We start from the raw sequence: 21,018 nt of genomic DNA on the forward strand, positions 1-21,018 counted from the left end.
CTTAAGAGTAATGTGAGTACTGTTTTCCCCTACACCTAGGGAGTAGTTGTTGTTGTTAAAAAATCAACCCCTATTTTAGAAACTGCATAGAAGCATTACTTATACAGCAACTATGGGCAAAGGGCTGTTTCTGCAGTACTCTGGCCTATCTCAGAACCGGCTGCAAGTCTTAGCAGATGTTAAGGCTCAGATAAGATACCTAAATCTCTTTCCAGGCAAGGTCCCTTTTATGTCTTCTTCTTCTTCTTTTTAAGGCTGTAAGCTTAAGAAGAATTCTTCTTAGATAGGACAGGGTGCATCTTACAGGAAAGTCAGTCCACCAGTCAGGCTCAGTTACATGAACTCATGACAACACAGCACTGCAGAATCATCCCTGCCCATATGCCTCTGCCATAGAGTTAGCCAAGAGCATGGGGGTCACTACAGGAAGCAGAGACACCCCCAACACACACACCTCTATCCTCCACCAATAAGAAAGAGTTTCCAGACACGTTCCAGCCAGGCAAGTGAGGCTGTGTAGCAAAGCCATGAGAAGTGTGACCTGGGAAGAATTCCAAGGACCAGACCGAACGTCATGGAGGGGCACATTTGGCCCTTGCACCTAAGGCTTTCAATCCTGCCATATTGGGCTAAATGGCATTAAACCAGCCTCTCTCAACCTTGAGTCCCTGGATGGTGTTGGACTACAACTCCCACCATCCCTAGCAACGAGGACCAGTGGCCCGGGATGATGGGAGTTGTAGTCCAACAACAGCTGGGGACCCAAGGTTGAGAAAGGCTGCGTTAAACCAATATGTGATGTGTTATATGCCTCCTTAAGTGACTCCTACTATATTTAGCAAGAAAAATAATCAACCCCCAACCCAACACTGAACAGCTGACCCCTTAACACAGTTTGAAGATACTAAAGATAGAATCGGGTCCTGTGGCAGAATAGGACTGGCTGGGCCATATGTTTTGGTGAATTTATACTGTGCTGCAATCGCTACAGCAGATCTTGATAAAATCACAGTATGACTGAAAACTCTGCAGCAAACCTCCTGCTCCTCAAAAGTCAGAGGTAGTTACTTTGCCATCACTGAAGTTCTTTTGATCTTCCATCATCATCTGGCAAATGGTATTGAGAAACTGTTGAATAGTCCCTCTAGCACATGTGACTGGCATCTCCTAGGCTGCCTGAGTTTCCTAAGGAATGGGGCAGTTTCCATTCCCTCTTTGGCATTTTAAATATGGCTGACCACAGGCCTTTCCCCAGAAGGGGGTGAGATGCCAAAGATACTGCAAACCACAGAGTAAAATCATCCAAAATCCAAAAGTCATTAATATAAAAACCCCCACACATTTTCTTCAGAGAAATATCTTCTTCCCTTTGTTGGGGGGGGGGGAGAGAACCACAATATGCTCCTCGGCGTGAAAAGATTCTAAATCAACTTTGGGTTGATGGCTTTCCAGATGTTGCTGGACTGCAAATCCCGTCAGCTCCAGTTAGCACAGCCAAGGGTCAATGATGATGGGAGATGTAGTCAAGCAACATCTGGAGCAGGCATCCCCAAACTGTTGGCCTACAACTCCCATGATCCCCAGCTAACAGGACCAGTGGTCAAGGGAGATGTGAATTGTAGACCAAAACATCTGGAGGGCCGAAGTTTGGGGGTGCCTGATCGGGAGGATACCAAGTTCCCTGACCTGGAATGCTGGAGCAGACTGATATCTGGTCTTACACAGCAGGATCCCTCTGGTGCTCTTAAGCCTCAAACAACTGCAGTGGGGAGAACAAAACTATGCTAAAGGTTTTATTTTGTTCGAACTCATCTTGAGTTCCACAGAACCATCCTTCAGGAATTTCCTTTTACGTTTAAGGAACGGGTTGCTTCAATCTTGCTTTATGCTGCTGACTGCTGGGAGAAACCATTCAGCAGAGCAAGAGAGGACACTGGCTTGTATCTTGCCAAGGCAACACCAGCAATTGAACCAAGTCAGGGAGTTGAAATTTCAACACCCCAAAGTCGCCAGTGAGCAAATCCTGTAAGTCAGTAAAGCAAATCAGATAGGCTTCAGTCAATCAACAGTGTCAGGTAGTAACTCAGATTTTCTGATAAGGAGACAGTTGATCTTCCTCCAGGGCTGTTGAAGACTCCCTTGGAGTGGCTATACCACCACTGGAAAACTTTGCTCAGATCACCAGCCTCTCAACTGGAATTATCCAGTAGCAAGAAGTTGTAAAGTGGCATTTAAATGTACTCTAAGGTGGCATTTTGGAAGAGGGAAAATAAAGTAGCATGGTTAAATATTAAAGGTGTCAAGTCCACAGCCCTTATGGCATCAGCTAACTCTAGCCTAGATCTAAAACCAAACATGGTTTTAGATGGGTAAAGAAAATATCCAAGCTATCGTCTATTTCAGAAGCACTTCCTACGTGCCCCACTTCATATAAACCTACGTGGTTATGCAAGTCTTTTGAAGCATGAAAGATCGGCAGAATGCTAAATCAATGAGCTGGAAAGGAACTGCAGAATATTCCCTTGTTCAGGGCAAGAATGAAGACTTTACTGACAGTTGAAAGTAATTTTTCATAGCAGAGGGTTTCTTCTTCCTCTTTTGCCAGTTGGATCAAAGACTTTTATTCTATTGGAAGTATTCTGCTTTGTAAATGTTTATAAACTGCTATACTGTACTGTACAACTGTCTGCACAGAATCCATGGGTGGGGGCCATCTGAAGTACAACACACATTCACAATGTTTTTGGTGGCCATTTTTAACGACCCCCATACATTTTTTAAAAGCCAATGCTTCAAATTGCTGAAATCCTTTTCCAGCTGTAAATTTTCTTTAATGAAAGCATTGCAACGTCATAATGCTATTATGCCAGTTTCGGTATTATGGTGCAATTGGAGTTCAAACACCATAACACTATAAAGTGGGAATAATTAAACCACAAACATTATAGCATTGTGGTGCTGAATTTCTTCTTTTTTATTAGCTGGGGAAGTGTTTTTTAGCAATAGTGAAAGGATTCAAAGTCAAAATCATGGTCATGAAATGGCACCCACCACAAATTTTATGAATGTGTGCTGAACTGTGACAGGTCCAAACTCATGACCAAAATTCACCCTTTTAAAAAAGTAGAAGAGCAGCTCTAAAGCAGCCTTCCTCAACTGGGAGGGAGCACTGATAATGATGGGACTTGGAATTCAATACATCTGGACAACACCAAGTTGGGGAAGGCTGCATGAAGACACCTAAGTGTGCACTATTCATTCATTCAGTTCTTGGAGGGGGGGAAATCAATTTTCTATGCCTGAGAATAGACGGAAGACATATATCAAAAATACTAATGATGCTGTTGTGTGGGTGCCCCCCACGCAAACTGTGATCAAACCATGGCAGTTCCACCTTAAATAACTAGAATGGAAGCATCCCAAGTCTCCTGCTTCTGGCGCAATAGAGTAGACGAACCTTGCTTCTAAAGCAACAAATTTCAAATATGCCTGCCTAATTTACGAATGGGCATAAATCCTGGGAAAGACTTGCAAGGGAACTGAAATCCAAATAGGCCCACATACCCCCGGTGGTTGTTAGAACCTCTAACGTGTGGGTGGGGGACTTGTTGCCCTCCATGTGTTGCTAGACTACAATTCCCATCACCCTCCAGCTGATGGGAGCTGGAGTCCCAACAACATCCAAAGCAAGGGCACAGTTCCCCATCCCTGCCCGCCTCACATGCTTTATTCCATTTGGCAAACACACCATGTGGTCCTTCAGGTCTACCTGGACGAGATTCCCTCCCTTTCTGCAAGTATATACTCCGGAAAAGTTGAAAATAATGGAAGTATCTTACCTTTAGAGAATCCACCAAGTCATCCACTAGGAAGAGGCGTCTGAGCTCCTTAACTGTGTTGTTGAAGTGGCCAAGCACCATATGGCTGTATTTTTGCACAAGCTCCTCAGACACAGCGACATCTTTATCCAAGTAAGCCCTAAAAGAGGGAAAACGCCATTCATAACATTTGACTTGGCAGCCCGAGATTCTTCGAGCTCTCCAAGCTCTCAGCCAGAGCACAATGGAGGAACAACAGGGAAGGTCATGGTGCTCAAGAATTGTGCAGATGGACAAAGACCCAAGCGTGAGGCACTCTATAATTTATTCACAGCAGTGAAGCTTAAAACCCCAGGTCTTTCCAAGAACCGGCACAATTAGTTCATTAAACTGCACTTAAATGGTAGAAGCAAATGTCTGGCCACTTAAAGCAGGTCAACGAAAGGTAAAAAGAAAAAAGAAAGACTGTGCCTTTTTTGCACATGGAAAGGCAGGCTTGGCAACTAAAATCAAATGTATTTTGATAACTGGAGATGATGGCCATCAACACTCCCACAGCTTCACTGCATTGAGGCAGACCCACTTCCCAGAATATTGCAACCCTCAAAGTTCTACTTTCATCCCACTAACCTCTTGCCAATCAGCCCAACATATTTTAAATATTTTAAAAGGGAAAATAAACACTTCAGCCCAGCCCAGCCCTACAAAATTTCCTCTGGGGGTTAGGAGAACCCCCAGGAGAGAACGCAGCAGGAGTTGGGGGGGGGACTGTTGCATTTAGCAAGCTAAAATGTCCACCCTGATGGAACCACCACTTTAGCACAATGTCAAATTCCTCCCATTTTATCCTATTTGAAGGAATTTGGCATCCTTGAAGTTTTCAAGATGCTCCTTAGACAGGCACGTAGCACCTGCCGATTCTGCTCACACGATGCTTTTCTTTTCGTGAAAGGTACCTGATTTTAAAGCTACCACAGGTTTCACGACTGCCCAATTCAAAAGTGGTGGCATTGCTTCTGAGATGGTTCAATGTTGGCAATGTAGGCTCCAATGCTTCTCAAACGGCCAAAGATTATGAAATTATTGATATACCGTACCAATGCAATATAGTGTAAATGAAACTGTGTTTGCAATTGTTTAAGATAAAACCTATTTAAGATAAAACCTATTTGGGAAATAAACTACTTTTGCCATTTTTATGGATGTTTAGTGTTAGTTTACACATAGTTGCCTTGGTGGTATTATATTGTGTCCATTGCAGTAGTCATTGTATCATCAACCTGTTTGTTGTTTCAATTGCTATTTAAGGTTGCCAGTGAGGCCCTACAGATACGTGGTGATACAAATGAACTAGTGGTGGTAATGGCAAAACAAAGTCTTGCTTGGAGGGGGGGAGTGTACAACCTCACATCCTCTCCCCTAACAACTGATTGTAGGTAGGGTGAAGCACTCACCTAAATGGGTGGCCTTCCTCAGACTTCTGGATTGCCTGGATAACTCCCTTGTATATCCTAAAACTGATGGTCACTGACAGGAGGACCAAGGCAATGTAAGCGACCACACTCACAATACTGAACACCGTTAATGACAGCAGCAGGAACAAGCCGGATCCAAACACCGCGCCCGTCTTCTTAACGTCTCGCCAGTAAAGGAGGTCAACAACTAGAGAGATTTAGGAGAAAGGAGATGAGAAGACATTGTCAAAGCAACATAGCCCCAACTTTTTTTCTTTTTCTTTTTTTACACACACGCAATGTATATATGAATGAACTTCTAACACACATGCATAGATAAAAACACACTCATGCATCAAACGTTGGAGATGTTCCCATGACGATTTAGTACGTGGTGTGCAGTGTCGAACACCACGATGGCTCAGAAAAGTTAATAGATCCTGTTTAAGTGGAAGTCAGAATAACAGTACAGGGATTGCTTTTCCTTATATGCTGTTGTGATAACAAACAAGCCAAAGAAGCTGCCCCCATCAGGCCTGGAGTATAATTTCTCTCTCACCTCCTCCTTCAGGAAGAGAGCACTTGGCCCCAGGTGAGCAGAAGGAGAACACACTCGCCATCACAGCAATATAAGTTGTCTCTTGTTATGGGTTTGGTGAAGGCAGCAAGCACAGTGCAGTGATGCCCATTTGGGCTTGAGGTTCCCAGGAATCAGAATAAGCAGGCTGGCACTAGCAGTGTATAGATGGGGTTTTCGAAACTGCTTTTTCTCAAGAACAAGGCTGCTTTCCATTCCTACCAGCACAACAGGTTTCCATCATCAAGGCCAAAATACAATGGATGCAATTTCCAACAGGTCTTATCTTACAGGGGCAGACAGAAATATATTAGCGACAACACCCTCAGACAAAATATGCTGTAAGGGAGAGAGTGCTCTGTTTGCACATGGGAAAAGCCAGGTCTAAACCCACTCACCAAGTCATGAAGCCCACCATGAGTTATGGCAAACAGAACCTTGGACAGGGGAAACTGCAGTTCAAATCTCACATTCAATCATGTCTGTCACTCACTCTGTGAGGTCACAGCTGGGCTAATGGGCCAATACACAGTTTCTAGGCTCTTCTTGGGAAGAGATATGGAACACAATGGTAACCAATAAATCTGCAAACCATATTTGGCATATTGAATACAACATTCCTACCACTTTATTCTCTTCCACTGCAACAGCACACAGCAGAGTTCAGCAAACCCAGAGTATAGAATATAGTATGGAATGTTACATTGGATATTAAATTTAGGAATCATGTAGCCCAGGGACAGGCCCTTGGGCACATTTGTATTTCTGAACCAAAAGCACCACTCCCCCTGGCCACCCCCGAAACAGAGAAACAGAAGTCATGCATAGGCTCATTCCACTTTTCCAAACAATATTGAGTAAAAGTCGGGCCCAGTAGAATTAAATTGAGCCTTGCAAAGTGCATAGAGCTGAAAGAGGAAGTGGGAAAGAGTGTTACTGCTGGCTCTCTGTGTGTCACAGCAGTATCATCAATTATGCTTCTGTGTTGCTTTTCTTGACAACGTGTAAAAGTATCAGTGATATCCCAACTACATTAGACTACAGTTAAAGGAAAGCCTCAAATATTGGAATCATTTTATTATTTAAATTAGGCAGTGTTTAAAAGGAACAGGTCCAATTTTTCTCCAGAGGATTTTGTCACGCTGAATATTTTGTTTCTGTTTATTAAAAATGTTTCTGTGCCGCCACGTCTAGAACTCCTCCCCAATGCTACTAATGACTGAAAACAATTGTGTAACCGAAGCCAAACCAATGAACTCAACATAGGATTTTTTAAAAAATAAATAAATAAAAATAAACCACAACAGCAAACACACCATAGGACCAGTTTGCATGCAAACCAAAATCCTTTTCAAAGACACGTTTGCCTTGACAGGTGACCCAGTCGTAGATGACTTTTTATTTTTGCAAAGTGAGGAATGCATACATTCATAACTGTATAGAAGCCATATAAACAGGAGCCTCAAGAACCAGAACACAGGAGTCTGGCTGCCTTAGAGGGCTGATTCCAAACACACCTGGTCGACAAATTAACTCGGGAAAATACGGAGGGAGCCAATGGCTGTGTTTGGACACAACCCTAAACCGAGTTCTACATGACAAGAGCTACAGCCTGTGGTTGCCCTTAAATAAGCCAGCTTCAGAAACCATAGTTTGAAGTTAGCTTGTTTGAAACTGACCATAATTAGTGACGAACCACAATCCCAGGTTCTAATGCAACGAACAGAGATTAAAGGAAACTGAAAGTAGTCCATGCCAAAGTCATCCTCTGGGGCGTGCGGGAGATAGGGAGGGGAAGAGCGAGAAACCCGAGACTGGCTGCAGTTTACTTCTGTAACATGAAACCATGGTTTAGTAATATGTCTGAAAGCAGTCACTGAGTGCCTTGAACCAGTATGTGTATATATATGTGGTTTGTTTTTTCTGCCATTATCTCCTCTAGCTTAAGTCACAAATCCCAAAATACAAGCCTTCTGTGTGTGTGATGTGCATAAACATTTAAACTTGGGTTTTTTTGTTTTTTAATTTTACTCAAGACCAACAATTACATTACAGTCGTTTTCTAAGTCACAACTGGTACAGTTCTTGAATAATATGTACTGTACACGATAAACTGCCTTTTGCTTCCCTTTAAAATGAAAGCCAAACGTATCCACTGGCAGAGACACACAGAAGGGTATTCTGAACAGCCACCTACCCTGAGGCAAATGCAGTTCCAATGTGAAGGATCTACAATTTCTGCCCTTCAAAGAACAAAACCAAACCCAGGCCTATTCCAAATCCAATGTCTGACTACATTTGGAAAGCACAAGGACTGTCACTTGGTGAATCTAAAAATAGCAACGCTAGCACAGTGCCTGCATACACAGCTCATCCAGTTACAATCCTTCCTTTGCTTTTAATGCAACTGTCTGGATAACTCAGAGCTCTGCAGTCTTCCTATTAAAACCTTTTTTTTAAAAAAAAGCACTGCACAACTCTGGAATGCCAACTGCAGCTGCTGCACAAAATAAGGATTCTGTGTCTATCGTGAACATTCTCCCCTCCGCTAGAGCATTAAATAAAATGCACACCGAACCACACTGCCTCTTGAGTGCAAACCAAACAATAAATGCAAGGGCCCTCGACACCACAACACATACTCACCACTTCTGGCATCCATCTTGCCAGGGCTGCCTGCATGTACTCAGATTTTGCACAGCTGACTAGCAAACCTTTCCACTTCCTGCTAGGGCACTCAAAGGTCACCTGATATACGCAACTGCCTGCAGCCCTCGCTGATACACAGTTAGGAACACCCCAGACTACCACACAGTATTTTAAGCCCTCGTCCAATGGCCGTTTCCCCTGTAATTCCTTGGAATGCAGAACATATGTTTGCAGGCAATATGCTACGTTCTGCATTTAGATTTTAGACAGAGGCAGCTACGGTAGTCAAACGGCATTCCTTTAAAAACGGGGCCGGGGGGGGGCACACCACATAAAAGGTATATATATATATATTTGAGGAGGAAGAGGTTGTAACATCGTCCATATGCTCTTCTTGTTTAGTTCTCTGAATGGTATTTAAGAGAAGCAAATATTTTGCTACAGGGTTGCAATTGCAGCGTTGCTTTTGGACGAGTTCCACATATGACAAAAGGGCATCAGGATGGGACCTGGGAACCCACTTGGGAAGGAGCAGACGTTTTGCAGCTTTTAAACAAGCATTTTTTTTGGGGGGGTAACTCTTAAGACAGTAAAAAGGGGTGTTCTTTTTCTTCATATATAGGCAAATTTCTATGAAAGGTGTGCTAACCAACCAACATTTTTCTCCTTTCCTTCTTTGGAAAATGAGAACCTGGAGAATGCTACAGGTCACTAATTCATTTCTAATAACTGAAGATAATGATGTTTTAAGAACAGGCTAATAACCTTTTTGTTATTTTGTTGTACACTGCTTTGGATCCATTTGTTGGGAAAGCATGTATAAATGTTTAAATGAAGTAAACAAAAACAAATAAACTTAAGGAATTATTTTTGGCCATGCAGCAAATTGCCAGAATTTCAAGGTGAAGAACATGACGAGCAATCTATCCAACGAGAAGGAATATATCCACCAAGCAATATATCCTTCCAAGTGCAACCACAGACTTCATTACCAAGCTGTGGCTCACCTCAAGGGGCCTGGCAAAGAGGCAGGGCTATACTAGGGACTTCAAATGAAAATAGCATTGGGATGGCGGCGTTGTCAGGACAATAGTAAGGGAGAGGCAGAGTTCAACTAAGGGCTCCTTGATGCAGCTATTTACATTTTCCTTTTTTTATATATAAAAAATCCACACTAGTGGCATTCGTTCAATTAATGCCATGCCTAATTTGGCCCTACAGCTTTTTTGCATGCAGCCTCTTGCAATTCACATTCTCCTCTTTGGCCAGGGAGTGGAGCTCTGCATGCACATAGCACGGGCGCATCTCCTGGCAGAAAAGAAGAGGAAGCTGCTCTCTTCGCACAACCCTTTGGATCTTGTCCGACAGGTGTCCCCCGCCTATCACCCAAGCCTAAAACATTAGCCAAACAAAACACAGCTGGGGAATCAGGCACAGAGCCAGCTTCTCTTAAAAATATACTTTGGCTTGGGAATGTGGGCCAGAGAGAGGGGTGCTTGTGCAACACCTGTTTGGAGCCAAAGTTATCTCTGGGGTGTCACCAGTATGGCCCAGAGTATCCACGCAACACAGAAATGTCCCTCTTCCTCGCAAGCCCTTCATGCAGGAGCTTCAGTTTCAAGAGGCTATTTACCAAAGGTTCACATGCACCAGATTAAGTGCAGCTCTTTTTAGGAAACTTGGGGGGGGGGGTTGAAGTGAAGGGGGGAGGATGATGGAAAGAGAAAGAGGGAAGAGGAGGACTATTACAGACATCAAAGAAGCGGGTGTCAATTATATCATGTTAGGGCAGTGGTTTCCAAACTCTCCCCCCCCCCCCGTGGACCACCTATCAAACTTTCTGCCTGTTGCAGCAATTGCAATGCGCTGTGCTAATTGCTGTAGGGGTTCCCAATGCATTTGTGTTGCTTCTTTAATTTCGTACACATTCTGCGTTTTATTTTGCTGCAGTAAATGCAAAACATACAATAAAAAGGGGCAATAAAATACAATTTAAAATTAATATGAATATTTAACGCAACGGATGCACCTTCTCTCTCATCTTCAGCCACAAATCTACAGGCACGATGTGGGCCACCTGAATGAAGCTGGGCACCACTGGTGGTCCACAGGCCACAGTTTGGAGACCCCCGAGTTGGGACAATAGAACTATTATTTGTTATTTATCAAACAACTACTTGTTTCAGGTGTTAATCCAGGCCTTAATCTCAGGGCCATGGGTTCGAGCCACACGTTGGGTAAAAGTGCTTTTCCTTTTTTAAAAGAATTGTTTAGGGGGGTACTCTAGTTTTCCTACTCATATTGAAATACTGCCTCTCAATGAGGTCAAACTTAGACTCTCAAAATGTTTAGGGGTATGCATACCCCTACGTCCCCCCCAGGAAAAAAAAGCACTGGGTAAAAGATTCCTGCATTGTAGGTGGGTGGAGTAGATGGTCTTTGTGGTCCCTTCCAACTCTACAATTCTACAATTTTATGTTGGTACTGTAGATCCCACCCCATATACCAGCTCTGAATTATGCAGCCAAGTAATTAAAAGGAGAGTCTTAATACTCATGATTTAAAAAAAAAACTTTGAAAAGGGGGTCCTTCTCCATTAGGGGGTGGGGAAAGATGGGGACCATAGCTGCCAAGTTATCCCTTTTTTAAAGGGATTTTCCCTTATGCTGAATAGGCTTCCTCGCGAGAAAAGGGAGAAAACGTGGCAGCTATGATGGGGACATTCTAAGCTGCTGATTTGAGACTTGTACACCATTAATTCCCAACAAGGCTTTATTGTGAGGAAGTGTGTGAGGAAGCATTGCAACCTGTGTGTGTCTGTACTGTACTGGCAGGGGCCTACACCAGGGGTCAGCAAACTTTTTCAGCAGGGGGCCGGTCCACTGTCCTTCAGACCTTGTGGGGGCCGGACTATATTTTTTTTTAAAAAAAAAATGAATGAATTCCTATGCCCCACAAATAACCCAGAGATGCATTTTAAATAAAAGGACACATTCTACTCATGTAAAAACACCAGGCAGGCCCCACAAATAACCCAGAGGTGCATTTTAAATAAAAGGACACATTCTGCTCATGTAAAAACACGCTGATTCCCAGACTGTCCGTGGGCTGGATTTGGAAGGTGATTGGGCCGCATGCGGCCCCCGGGCCTTAGTTTGGTGACCCCCTGGCCTACACTAATCCATTTACAGGCCTTCCTTCCTCCTTTCTCTAGTGTAGCTGAGGAAGCTACCCTTGTGTTTTGGACTACAAGTCCCATCAGCTGTGCTGGCTGGGGTTGATGGGAGTTGTGATCCAAAAAAAAAAAAACCCTGGAAAGCACCAGGTGGCCAAAAGCTGGTCTAAGGCCTCATTTGGTCTCCAAACAAAATGGCGGCCATGGCAATGGAAGTTAAAAGGGGGGGGAATTGTCAAGTGCTGAAAGGGGTAAGGAGGTTGGCTTTAAGCTCTCTACAGATGGCAGCTTGCATGATTTCAGCACAAAACCAGAAATGGAGGAGGAAGCATCACAGAGAAACAGGGAAATGGCAGCCCCTTAACTGAGCTACGCCACCCTGCTGAACTTACTAAGCCTGTTTCTGCCGTTTAGACTGGTGAGGATCAGCACAATCCCCATAAAGTTTGTGTGTGTCATTTGCACTGGATCTGAGCATGGGAAATCACCCCTCTGGATAAGTCTTTGCTTCCTTATTCTTAAACGGAAAACAAAAGCTTCCTACCTCATTAGAACGATGCAACTTTAATCCGCCACTCAATGTAACCCTTACTTGCCAAGATTGGGACTGTATACGTCACCAAAGGGGAAGTAACGGCGTGTATATATACAATTTGTAGGTCACTGCAAGCTTGGCACATGTGTGGGAGAGAGTGCCACAGCCAAGCAGAGCAAGGAACAGTGGGCTGTAGGGACCAATAGTTTGACTCTGCATAAAACAGCTTAATATGCATCCATCCACACTTGGCGACTCCAAACACTTCAAGAGGTGGAAGAGAGAGCATGAGTGAAGCAAATTCTGAAAGCAACGTACATACATAAGCTTTTGAAACACATAACTGTGGACCTTGGACTCTGTATCAAGACTGGCTGGGTTGCCCCATCATCGCACACCCAATCTCTTTAAGTAAAGTATTGTTTTGGATAGCTGGATTAAAAGCTGGGGGTGGGGGGAGAGGGGGGGGAGAGAGAGAGAGCAAGCCTGTTTTGTTCTACTAGCACAACTCAAAGCTTAAATGTGTGGCACAGACTTAAAATTCTTACAGTTTCACAACACAGAGATTACAAAGAACAGTGGCTGCAGGGGCGAAGGTCAACCGTTGTAACTATAGGTACTCATTTTATCCCAGCGTGCTTCAGATTGGCAATGCCGGTTTTGCAATTAAAAGGCAGGCAAACAGTTTTGTAAGTCATGGAACCCACTCACCCCCCAGATATCAAACTAACTAAAAATAGCGTCACAAAGCGAGGAACGAGAGGGGCTGTGAAAACAAGGGTGACTTGAAACTGTATTGCTGGACTTTACCTCTGCTTTGTAAAAGGACGGCACTGTATCCAGAGGTGAAAGCCCATTACTTTAGCAAATCACATTACATTAACCACTAGCAGCATTTGTTGGGTTGGTTTTTGTTTTTATTAGAAAAGCTCCTCTCTCTCTCTCTGAGCCAGTACATCAGCTAAATGGAAGCTGGCCCTGACATTTGTACAACCAGGACATACCAAAGGCAAGCTGTCCTGTGCCGTCAGATGGCAGGACTTAATCCACTAAAACATTCAGAGCGTCAGGCAAATGACCCATCCCCCGCCCCATGCCCCCCCCATATTTAGATATTCCTCATCGCTGATCTTCTGAAGGACTCACCACCCTCTTGCCATTAGCCCTCATGCCCATTCCTAGGAAAATTGCTCCTCTAGAAAAACCGCACACTATAAGCCTCTTTTTGTACAGAGGGCAACCCACAGCATCTTTAAAAGCTTAAAAAGAATTGACAGTAAAACTGCAAATACCCTTATCCTTCCAATTGCTCGGCTGGCTGTCCATCTCTCTTCACAATGGATCTGCCCCTCCAGCTGGGATTATCAATTATGCATACCAATGGAAAGGCTGCAGTTGGAGAAATAAAGCACCCGAGAGATGACACATCAGGGTTCCTCCAGCAGAGGTCTGCAGTCTCTTGCCTGCTGCACGGCTGCTGCAGGACTTAAGTCACCTGACTGTCTTCTGGGTGTGGAGCAGACTGACGCAGTGCAATCTGTAACTAGGCTACTGATACTCCCCGCGCTAATTCCTCGGTTCAATCTGCTTACCGTGGCAACCGTTTGCTTGCTGCCGGTACCAAAAACAGATGGGGAGGGCAGGGGGGAAGAGACTGATGCTGCAATACAGAACGAACGAACACACACACACCACAGAGCTTTTTAATACTGTGTATATCCAAATAACTCGTGGGTTGCTAGATCGTTAGGGAGCATCGTGGGGTTAAAAAAATCGCACCAGGGCAAAGAGGTCTTACAGGCAGCAAGGAAGGACCCAAGGTGAAAATAATACATGGTCTAAATGAAAATTTAAGCCCGGTAAATGCATGCGGGCAAATAATGCATTCATGTACCGCATTTCAAGTATTCAAAACCATAGTTACCACCTCCCTGTAAGGTAGGCCCCGCAGCGATTAGCCTAAGCCAAGCGTGGTGAGCCTCTGACCCTGCAGATGTTGCTGAACTACAGCTTCCCCTCAGCCTCAGCAAGCATGGTTGAAGGCTAGAGATGATGGGAGTTGCAATTCAGACACATCTGGAGGGACAAGGGTTCCCTACACCTGGTTGAAGCCCATCAAGTGAGTTCTGGACAGAGGTGAAATATGCACTGGGGCTTTCAGCCTTTGCAGGTATTTTACAAGTGCTTGATTGCTGATTGGCGTATGGCAGGGATCAATTTCCAGGTTCTATTGTTTTTTAGTACTTTAGACTATGTCGATGCTAAAATTGCAGGGAGCCGAATTTTTGGCTGCTGTGTACCTAAGCCAGCCACCTTAAAATGGTTTTGTTTTTTGTTTTTTTAAGGTAGAACTTGCATTTGGTCAGCAGGCTTGTGTGTGCTGCTGCTCCTTCTTAAAGAACAGACCACGATTTGGCTTGCCACCACTTCACGCAGTTTGGAAGGATTTGCAAAGCACGCCAGCCAATCCTCAATCTGCCTTTGCGACAAGTATTTCCGATGACAATACACAGGGCTTTTTGTTTGCTTTGTTTTAAAACCCAGCCCCCCCCAGCATGGGCGTACCCAGCGCGGGGCATGAGGGGGCAGCTGCCCTCCCCTAGAAGCAGAGCCGGCGCACGAGAGCGGCGCTGCTGGCAGGGCTGGTGGGCAGAGGCGGAGCACAGGATCCTCTGAATGCAGGATCCCACTACCGCCGATCCTGCTGCTGAACTGCATTCAGAGGAGGGGAAAAGAAAAAAAGGAGAGTGCTTCTGGGCATGCGGGGCACCTTAAAAGACCACCACATTAGTGCCACTTGGCGGAGCGGGTGCTAAGAAGCTTGCCCTCTTGTGCACTGTTCCCTGGGAGCAAGTCCCATTGAACTCAGCAGCTCCTGCTGCTGCCGCCGGCGGCCCCCTCGCCCGGCAGCCATCGCGCTCTGGCTCCTCCCCCGCCCCACCGTGCGCGCTTCCTCCCTTCCCTCCTGTGCCTTGGCCCCGCCCCTTGCCCCTGCCCCTTGCCCCCCCTAGTTTTGATCCTGGGTACACCCCTGCCCACCAGCATTTATCTGAACTGACACCATGAATTTCCTGGTTCAACATCTAGAGTTGGGGTAGGTACACCGAAAGCTATGACAGCAAAGCCACGCTGGCGCTGGCAGCAGTGCATGGCACTGCAGCAGCAGTGTGGGCAGGTTCCCAAGTGCAGTGCAGCGATTTAGAACTGGGGGGCAAGCGTCTAGTGCTCGTGGCTGCTGCAGAGAAAAGCCTGGAAGGTGTGACTAATGGCAAGGCTCAGCACTTACTTGTGGCCAAGAAAAAGCAGAGGTTTTGTACAGGTTACAGAACTGGGCAGATTCACATTTTATTCAGCTAGAGAAAAGGGAAAGAGCTAACCAGAATATTGAAGCTGCATGCCATAACTAGTGAGGTCCAGCACCCACCACCATATATCAGGGATTGACTACTGTACATTTTCAACCCTATCCTCAAACTAGAATTTACAAGGGTTGTAGATGCCACACGCAGCACAAAAATAGAAATGTGCATAACACTTATGCAGAACCATGCAATGTTCAGCAGTAATTTCTGTTACGCTGCCTCAATTTGGTTGGGGGTGGGTTTGGTCCCCCCCCCATTTTTTGCAATATTCGTGGCTTACCAAGTTTCCAGAATTCTTCATAGAATCATAGAACTGCAGAGTTGGAAGGGCCACAAGAGTCATCTAGCCCAACCCTTTGGAAGGCAGTATAATCTTTCACCCAAGGGTGGGGGGCTTGAGCAAGGAAGAGGAGAAGACAAGCAATGAACCAAGGCAGCAGTAAGGAGAGGTTGAACTATATGGCCCTCTGGGTCCCGTCCAACTCTATGATTCTATGAATGCAGAGGTGAAAAAGCATGTGCATACAAACGATCCCTACACTGGTGTAAAAGCCTTGTCCCCAGAGGCATCTTTGGTGGGTTCTACTTGCCAACACGTGAAAGCCTAGGGTCCAGGTTAACTGCAGAACTCAACAAAGTTTGAAAAACTCTACCTTTATGTTACAGGTAGGTAGGCAGGCAGTCAAAACTAAATAAAAAAAATTCCTTCCAGTAGCACCTTAGAGACCAACTAAGTTTGTCATTGGTATGAGCTTTCATGTGCATGCACACTTCTTCAGAACCTTTATGATTACCTTTATGATTAATTTTCTAACCATCCACTCAGTTCTTTGGACGCTTGTGAAATTAAGAATGGAAAGGATAGAACCTATGGTTCTTTGGGATGTGGCTCTTCCCGGATGTGGCTCTACTACCATGTACTTATACTACAGCCTATTGGGGGATTGGGTAATTAAAAGCAGCTGCTAAACGTCTTTGTGGGTTATTCTTTCCCTGATGGGGTTTCTTAGCTGTTAAAAATTGCCTCTGGACCAGGGCCAGCCCAAGACATTTTGGCACCTGAGGCGAACCACAAAATGGCATCCCCCAAAGGAAGAAGAAGGGAGCGAAGATCTACATCAGCAACAGGAGCTGTTGATCCTGCTGCCTGGGGCAGTCATCTCACCCTGCCTCATGGGTGGGTCGGCGCTGGTCAGGACCAAGTGGTTGTAGAGCTATCCAAGACAGAATGAACACCGCTTATCTAAGATACAGCTGCCACCATCGAATGACATGTGCAAAAGTGTCAAAGATGTCTTAAAATGGGGATAGCCAATGTGGTGCACTCCTGATGTTGCTGGACAACAACTTCCATCATGCTTGACCATTAGCCATCTGGAAGGCATCACACTGGCTTCCCCTGCCTTAAAATATATCATGTTATTTGCTAATTGTCCAAATACCACCATGGGAATTTACTAAGATTCTTAACTCTAGTATTTAAAATAAAATTTAAAAATGCTCCAGAAGAGGACTTGGGAGCCAACAAACCGCATATAAATTCTGTGATAAATGAGTAAAATAAAAAGCCATTAGGGAAAGACTACAGAAGTAACAGCACTTCATAACTGTCAAACTTTTGCAAGTGAAAAATACAATTGCGGAGGCTACTTTTTCACTTTGCAAACACTAGGTGGCTGCAGTGCTCTGCTTTCGGCCTTGGCAATATTCTCAAGATACAAAGCTGCATTAAGACAGGTCTTGTGGATAACATTTGTCTTTTCAAATAAATCCAAGCTCTTGGCAGGAGCAAACCATTAACAGTGCAGAATCAGCAAAGCCACTTTTTTATGAACGACATTACAAAAGCGAGGCAGGCTTGTAAATCGGTACTTTTTTGGGGTGATTAAGAATTACCTATTGCCTACCAAGCAGAGAAGCTCCACCAAAGTTGATGCATTTTTTAAATCTTAGGCGAGAAGACCAGCCACGACCATGAGTACTGTATTTCAGATTTCCGGAGAAAGGTATCAAAAAGCAGTAGCCCTCTTTTACACACAAGCTTCAATTAGGGTGCAGCATAATAAAAAGTATTTCCAAATCAAGCAGACAAAACTCATAATCGGGCAGTGTAACTCAGGAGTAAGCAACCTAAGGCCCGGGGCCCGGATCTGGCCCTATCGCCTTCTCAATCCGGCCCGCGGATGGTCCGGGAATCAGCATGTTTTTACATGAGTAGAATGTGTCCTTTTATTTAAAATGTATCTATGGGTTATTTGTGGGGCATAAGAATTTGTGTGTGTCCCCCCCCCCCAATATAGTCTGGCCCACCACATGGTCTGAGGGAAGGTGGACTGGCCCACAGCTGAAAAGGGTTGCTGACCCCTACAGGAGATGCTTGTACATTAACCCTTGTAGTAGAAATGCCTGTTAAAAAAATACAGCCTCAGTACATGGAAAATCCATAATTCAGCTCCCTTGCTAAAGATGAGCTGCTAGATGGGAACTTGGAAATCTATGTGGGATACTTTTTAGTTCCATGGGTGAAAGGCAGGGTATAAAAATCCAAACAAATAAAATAGCAAAGTGCTTTCACTGGCCTTTAAAAAAGGAACAAGGAAGGTCAACATGCAGATTTCTGATGCAAGAAAACTGTACAATTTGGGGACCACCAACAATAAGTCCCTACTTGCCACACTCGCTAAGCAATTGCTTAGTTACAGGAAAAGCTAGACAAGACAGAAACTCAATATATTGAACTCCAAGCTCCACCAGATGAAAATGCAATGAACGAGCAACGTTTATTGCAGCAAATTGTTACAGAAGTAGGACAGAGATCCCTCTTCCTTGTTGAGAAGTCCAGGATCATTAGGGAAGGGAGCAAAAGAACAGCAGCAGTGACCAGCAGAAGATGATGTGGGCAGAATATCCTCCTGCAGAGTATGCATTTGAGGAAGCATGGACATTCGACAGATGAATTGCAGTGGAAGAATGATTACAAGTTGACTCAGACATCACCAGCATTTCAGTAGGGCTGGGAAGGGAGTTGGAGAGAACAATGTCATGCTCCTTCAAATCCTCCTATGCCTATTTCAGAATCTCAAAGCTGGAGAACGGAGTTTTCTCGTTTCCAAACCCTCCCCAGACACTCTAGGTAAAAGGTAAAGTGACCCCTGACCATTAGGTCCAGTCGTGACCGACTCTGGGGTTGTGGCGATCATCTCACATTATTGGCCGAGGGAACTGGCGTACAGCTTCCAGTTCATGTGGCCAGCATGACAAAGCCACTTCTGGAGAACCAGAGCAGTGCACGGAAACGCCGTTACCTATTTATCTACTTACACTTTGACGTGCTTTCGAACTGCTAGGTTGGCAGGAGCTGGGACCGGGCAACAGGAGCTCACCCCGTCATGGGGATTCGAACCGCTGACCTGATCGGCAAGCCCTAGGCTCAGTGGTTTAACCCAGGATCACTCTAGGACAGGCTTCCCCAAACTAAGGCCCGGGGGCCAGATGCGGCCCACGATGCTCTTTTATGCAGCCCCCAGCACCCCCCGCTGTTAACGGGGTGGCGCGGCGCGGCTACCCACTTCTGTGTCGCTGGAGCGTCAGAAATAGCTTGTGTGCATGCGCAAGCATCATTTCCAGAGCACTTCCGGGCTGGAGGAGGCCCATGCGCATGCGCACAAGCTATTTCCAGTGTTCTGGCGACCCGGAAGTGCGCCGGAAATCACGTGTGTGCATGCGTATGGGCCGCACTCCGGCCCGCAGCACAATCGGCACTGGTGTCACTGGCCCTCGGTGACGTACGTTTGGGGACCCCTGCTCTAGGATCACCCTACAATTACTAAGTCTTCTGGACTGAGGCTAAAGCTCAACACAAGAAATGAAATTTGGGGCTCTTAAGACTTGAAACTAGGTTCCCTAAAATGTATCACACCTTCTATCTACCTGAACCTGAAGATCCTCTTTTGAGGCCCCTTGCCATCATGTGAAGCGATGCTGGTGATTACAATAGAGAAGGCCTTTTTGGTTGTGGCACCTCAGTTCCCAGAGAACCATGCCTGGCACTTCCTTTATGGTCTTTCCCCCCATCAAGTCAAGACTTTTTTTTATCCAACCAGGGTCTTTTAAATCCTAGAAAAGGGGTTGGCTAATCAGAGTCCCTGCAGATATTGCTGTGCTCCAGCACCCATCGCATTGGCAAGGTGGGTTTGCAATTCAGAGTTTACGGCTGTTGCAGCCCAGTTTGCAAAGTAATGCATTGGTTTGGAGAAAAAAGTTTTTTTAATGGTTGCATGTTTTCTGTAGTTCCACATTCTGTAGAATTCCATTTAGTAATTAATAATAATAATAATAATAATAATAATAATAATAATAATAATAATTTATTTATACCCCGCCCATCTGGCTGCGTTTCCCCAGCCACTCTGGGCAGCTTCCAACTGAATATTAAAAACAATACAGGATCAAACATTAAAAACTTCCAGGTATATAGAATATACCTGTCACAGAAACACGCACTATTACAGATTTTTCAAGTTCTTGCTGTCTCTGTAGTTGTGGATATAATTGAAAATAAGCAAACAGCATCTACAAAATCCTCCATTGTTTTAGAGACAGAATATTTATATCCAGTATAGTTTGCTGCCTTTCTCCTTGCATTCTCCAGCCATGTTCCCTATTCATCATTTACCTATAACTGTTCTCTAGCTCCGAGTGCAATCCTCTCCAGCTAGCTTCATACCTCAATACCTTCAAAAACACAGTTTTATAAAATTCACATGTCCATATCCACTTAAAAATAAGACAAATTGATGAAGTTCCAGCAACGTAAATTTGGGTTGTATTCAAAGAAGTCAAACTCACGAGTAAACCCACTGAAATCAACTGGGGTTATTAACTCACATCCATTGGTGTCAATGGGTCTGAGTATGACATTGTGTTGGATGCAGCCCATAATTCACGGCTGGGGGTTTCATGGGGCAAACACATGAGCCTCCTTTAGAACAGCAGCCTTCCTAATGCATATATTAATGCTTTTCTTCCTGGAACCTACTTGAGACACTCCTTCAAATATTAATTAAGTAGGGCCTAAATTATACATTGGGACTGAAAGGGAATGTGCTTGGCTAACATTTTTGGTGTGAGGATGAAAAACACAGCTGACTGCTGTTTTCAACCAGAAATCGTTCTGAAGACAAGCACCCTCCCTTTCCCCCCCAAAAAAAAGGTCAGAAAGCCACTTATGCACTGTGGAAAGCATAAATACTACAGCTGGATAATCAGTCGGATTATTAATTAACCTAGATATTCAGTACCACAAGACAGACTGATGGCCCACAAATGTAGTCAAGCTCTGGGGGGAAGAGCAAAGATTAGATAAACATTGTTTTTTTTACTTCAAAAGACAAAGCAATCACTAAATATCAGCTCCGATAAATGAAACATCTCAGTTCACATCAGCTG

General features: G+C 44.7%; 1 protein-coding gene across 5 annotated transcripts in view; it reads right to left on the bottom strand.

Moving 5' to 3' along the window:
• Positions 1-21,018, bottom strand: part of RTN4 (reticulon 4) — a 58,142-nt gene that overhangs the window by 8,568 nt on the left and 28,556 nt on the right. For 3 of the 5 annotated variants that reach the window (XM_035110956.2, XM_035110957.2, XM_035110958.2), the window contains 2 exons: positions 5,273-5,480; positions 3,840-3,978 (listed from right to left, as the gene is read on the bottom strand). In XM_035110956.2, coding sequence (XP_034966847.2) covers positions 3,840-3,978; positions 5,273-5,480 — 347 coding nt within the window. Of the gene's footprint in view, positions 1-3,839; positions 3,979-5,272; positions 5,481-8,495; positions 8,814-13,500; positions 15,164-21,018 lie in introns of those variants that run through there. The other 2 variants (XM_035110959.2, XM_035110960.2) reach the window with 2 other exon arrangements.

Source organism: Zootoca vivipara, chromosome 3 (assembly GCF_963506605.1).
Source record: "Zootoca vivipara chromosome 3, rZooViv1.1, whole genome shotgun sequence".
In the NCBI taxonomy this organism is placed as follows: domain Eukaryota; kingdom Metazoa; phylum Chordata; class Lepidosauria; order Squamata; family Lacertidae; genus Zootoca; species Zootoca vivipara.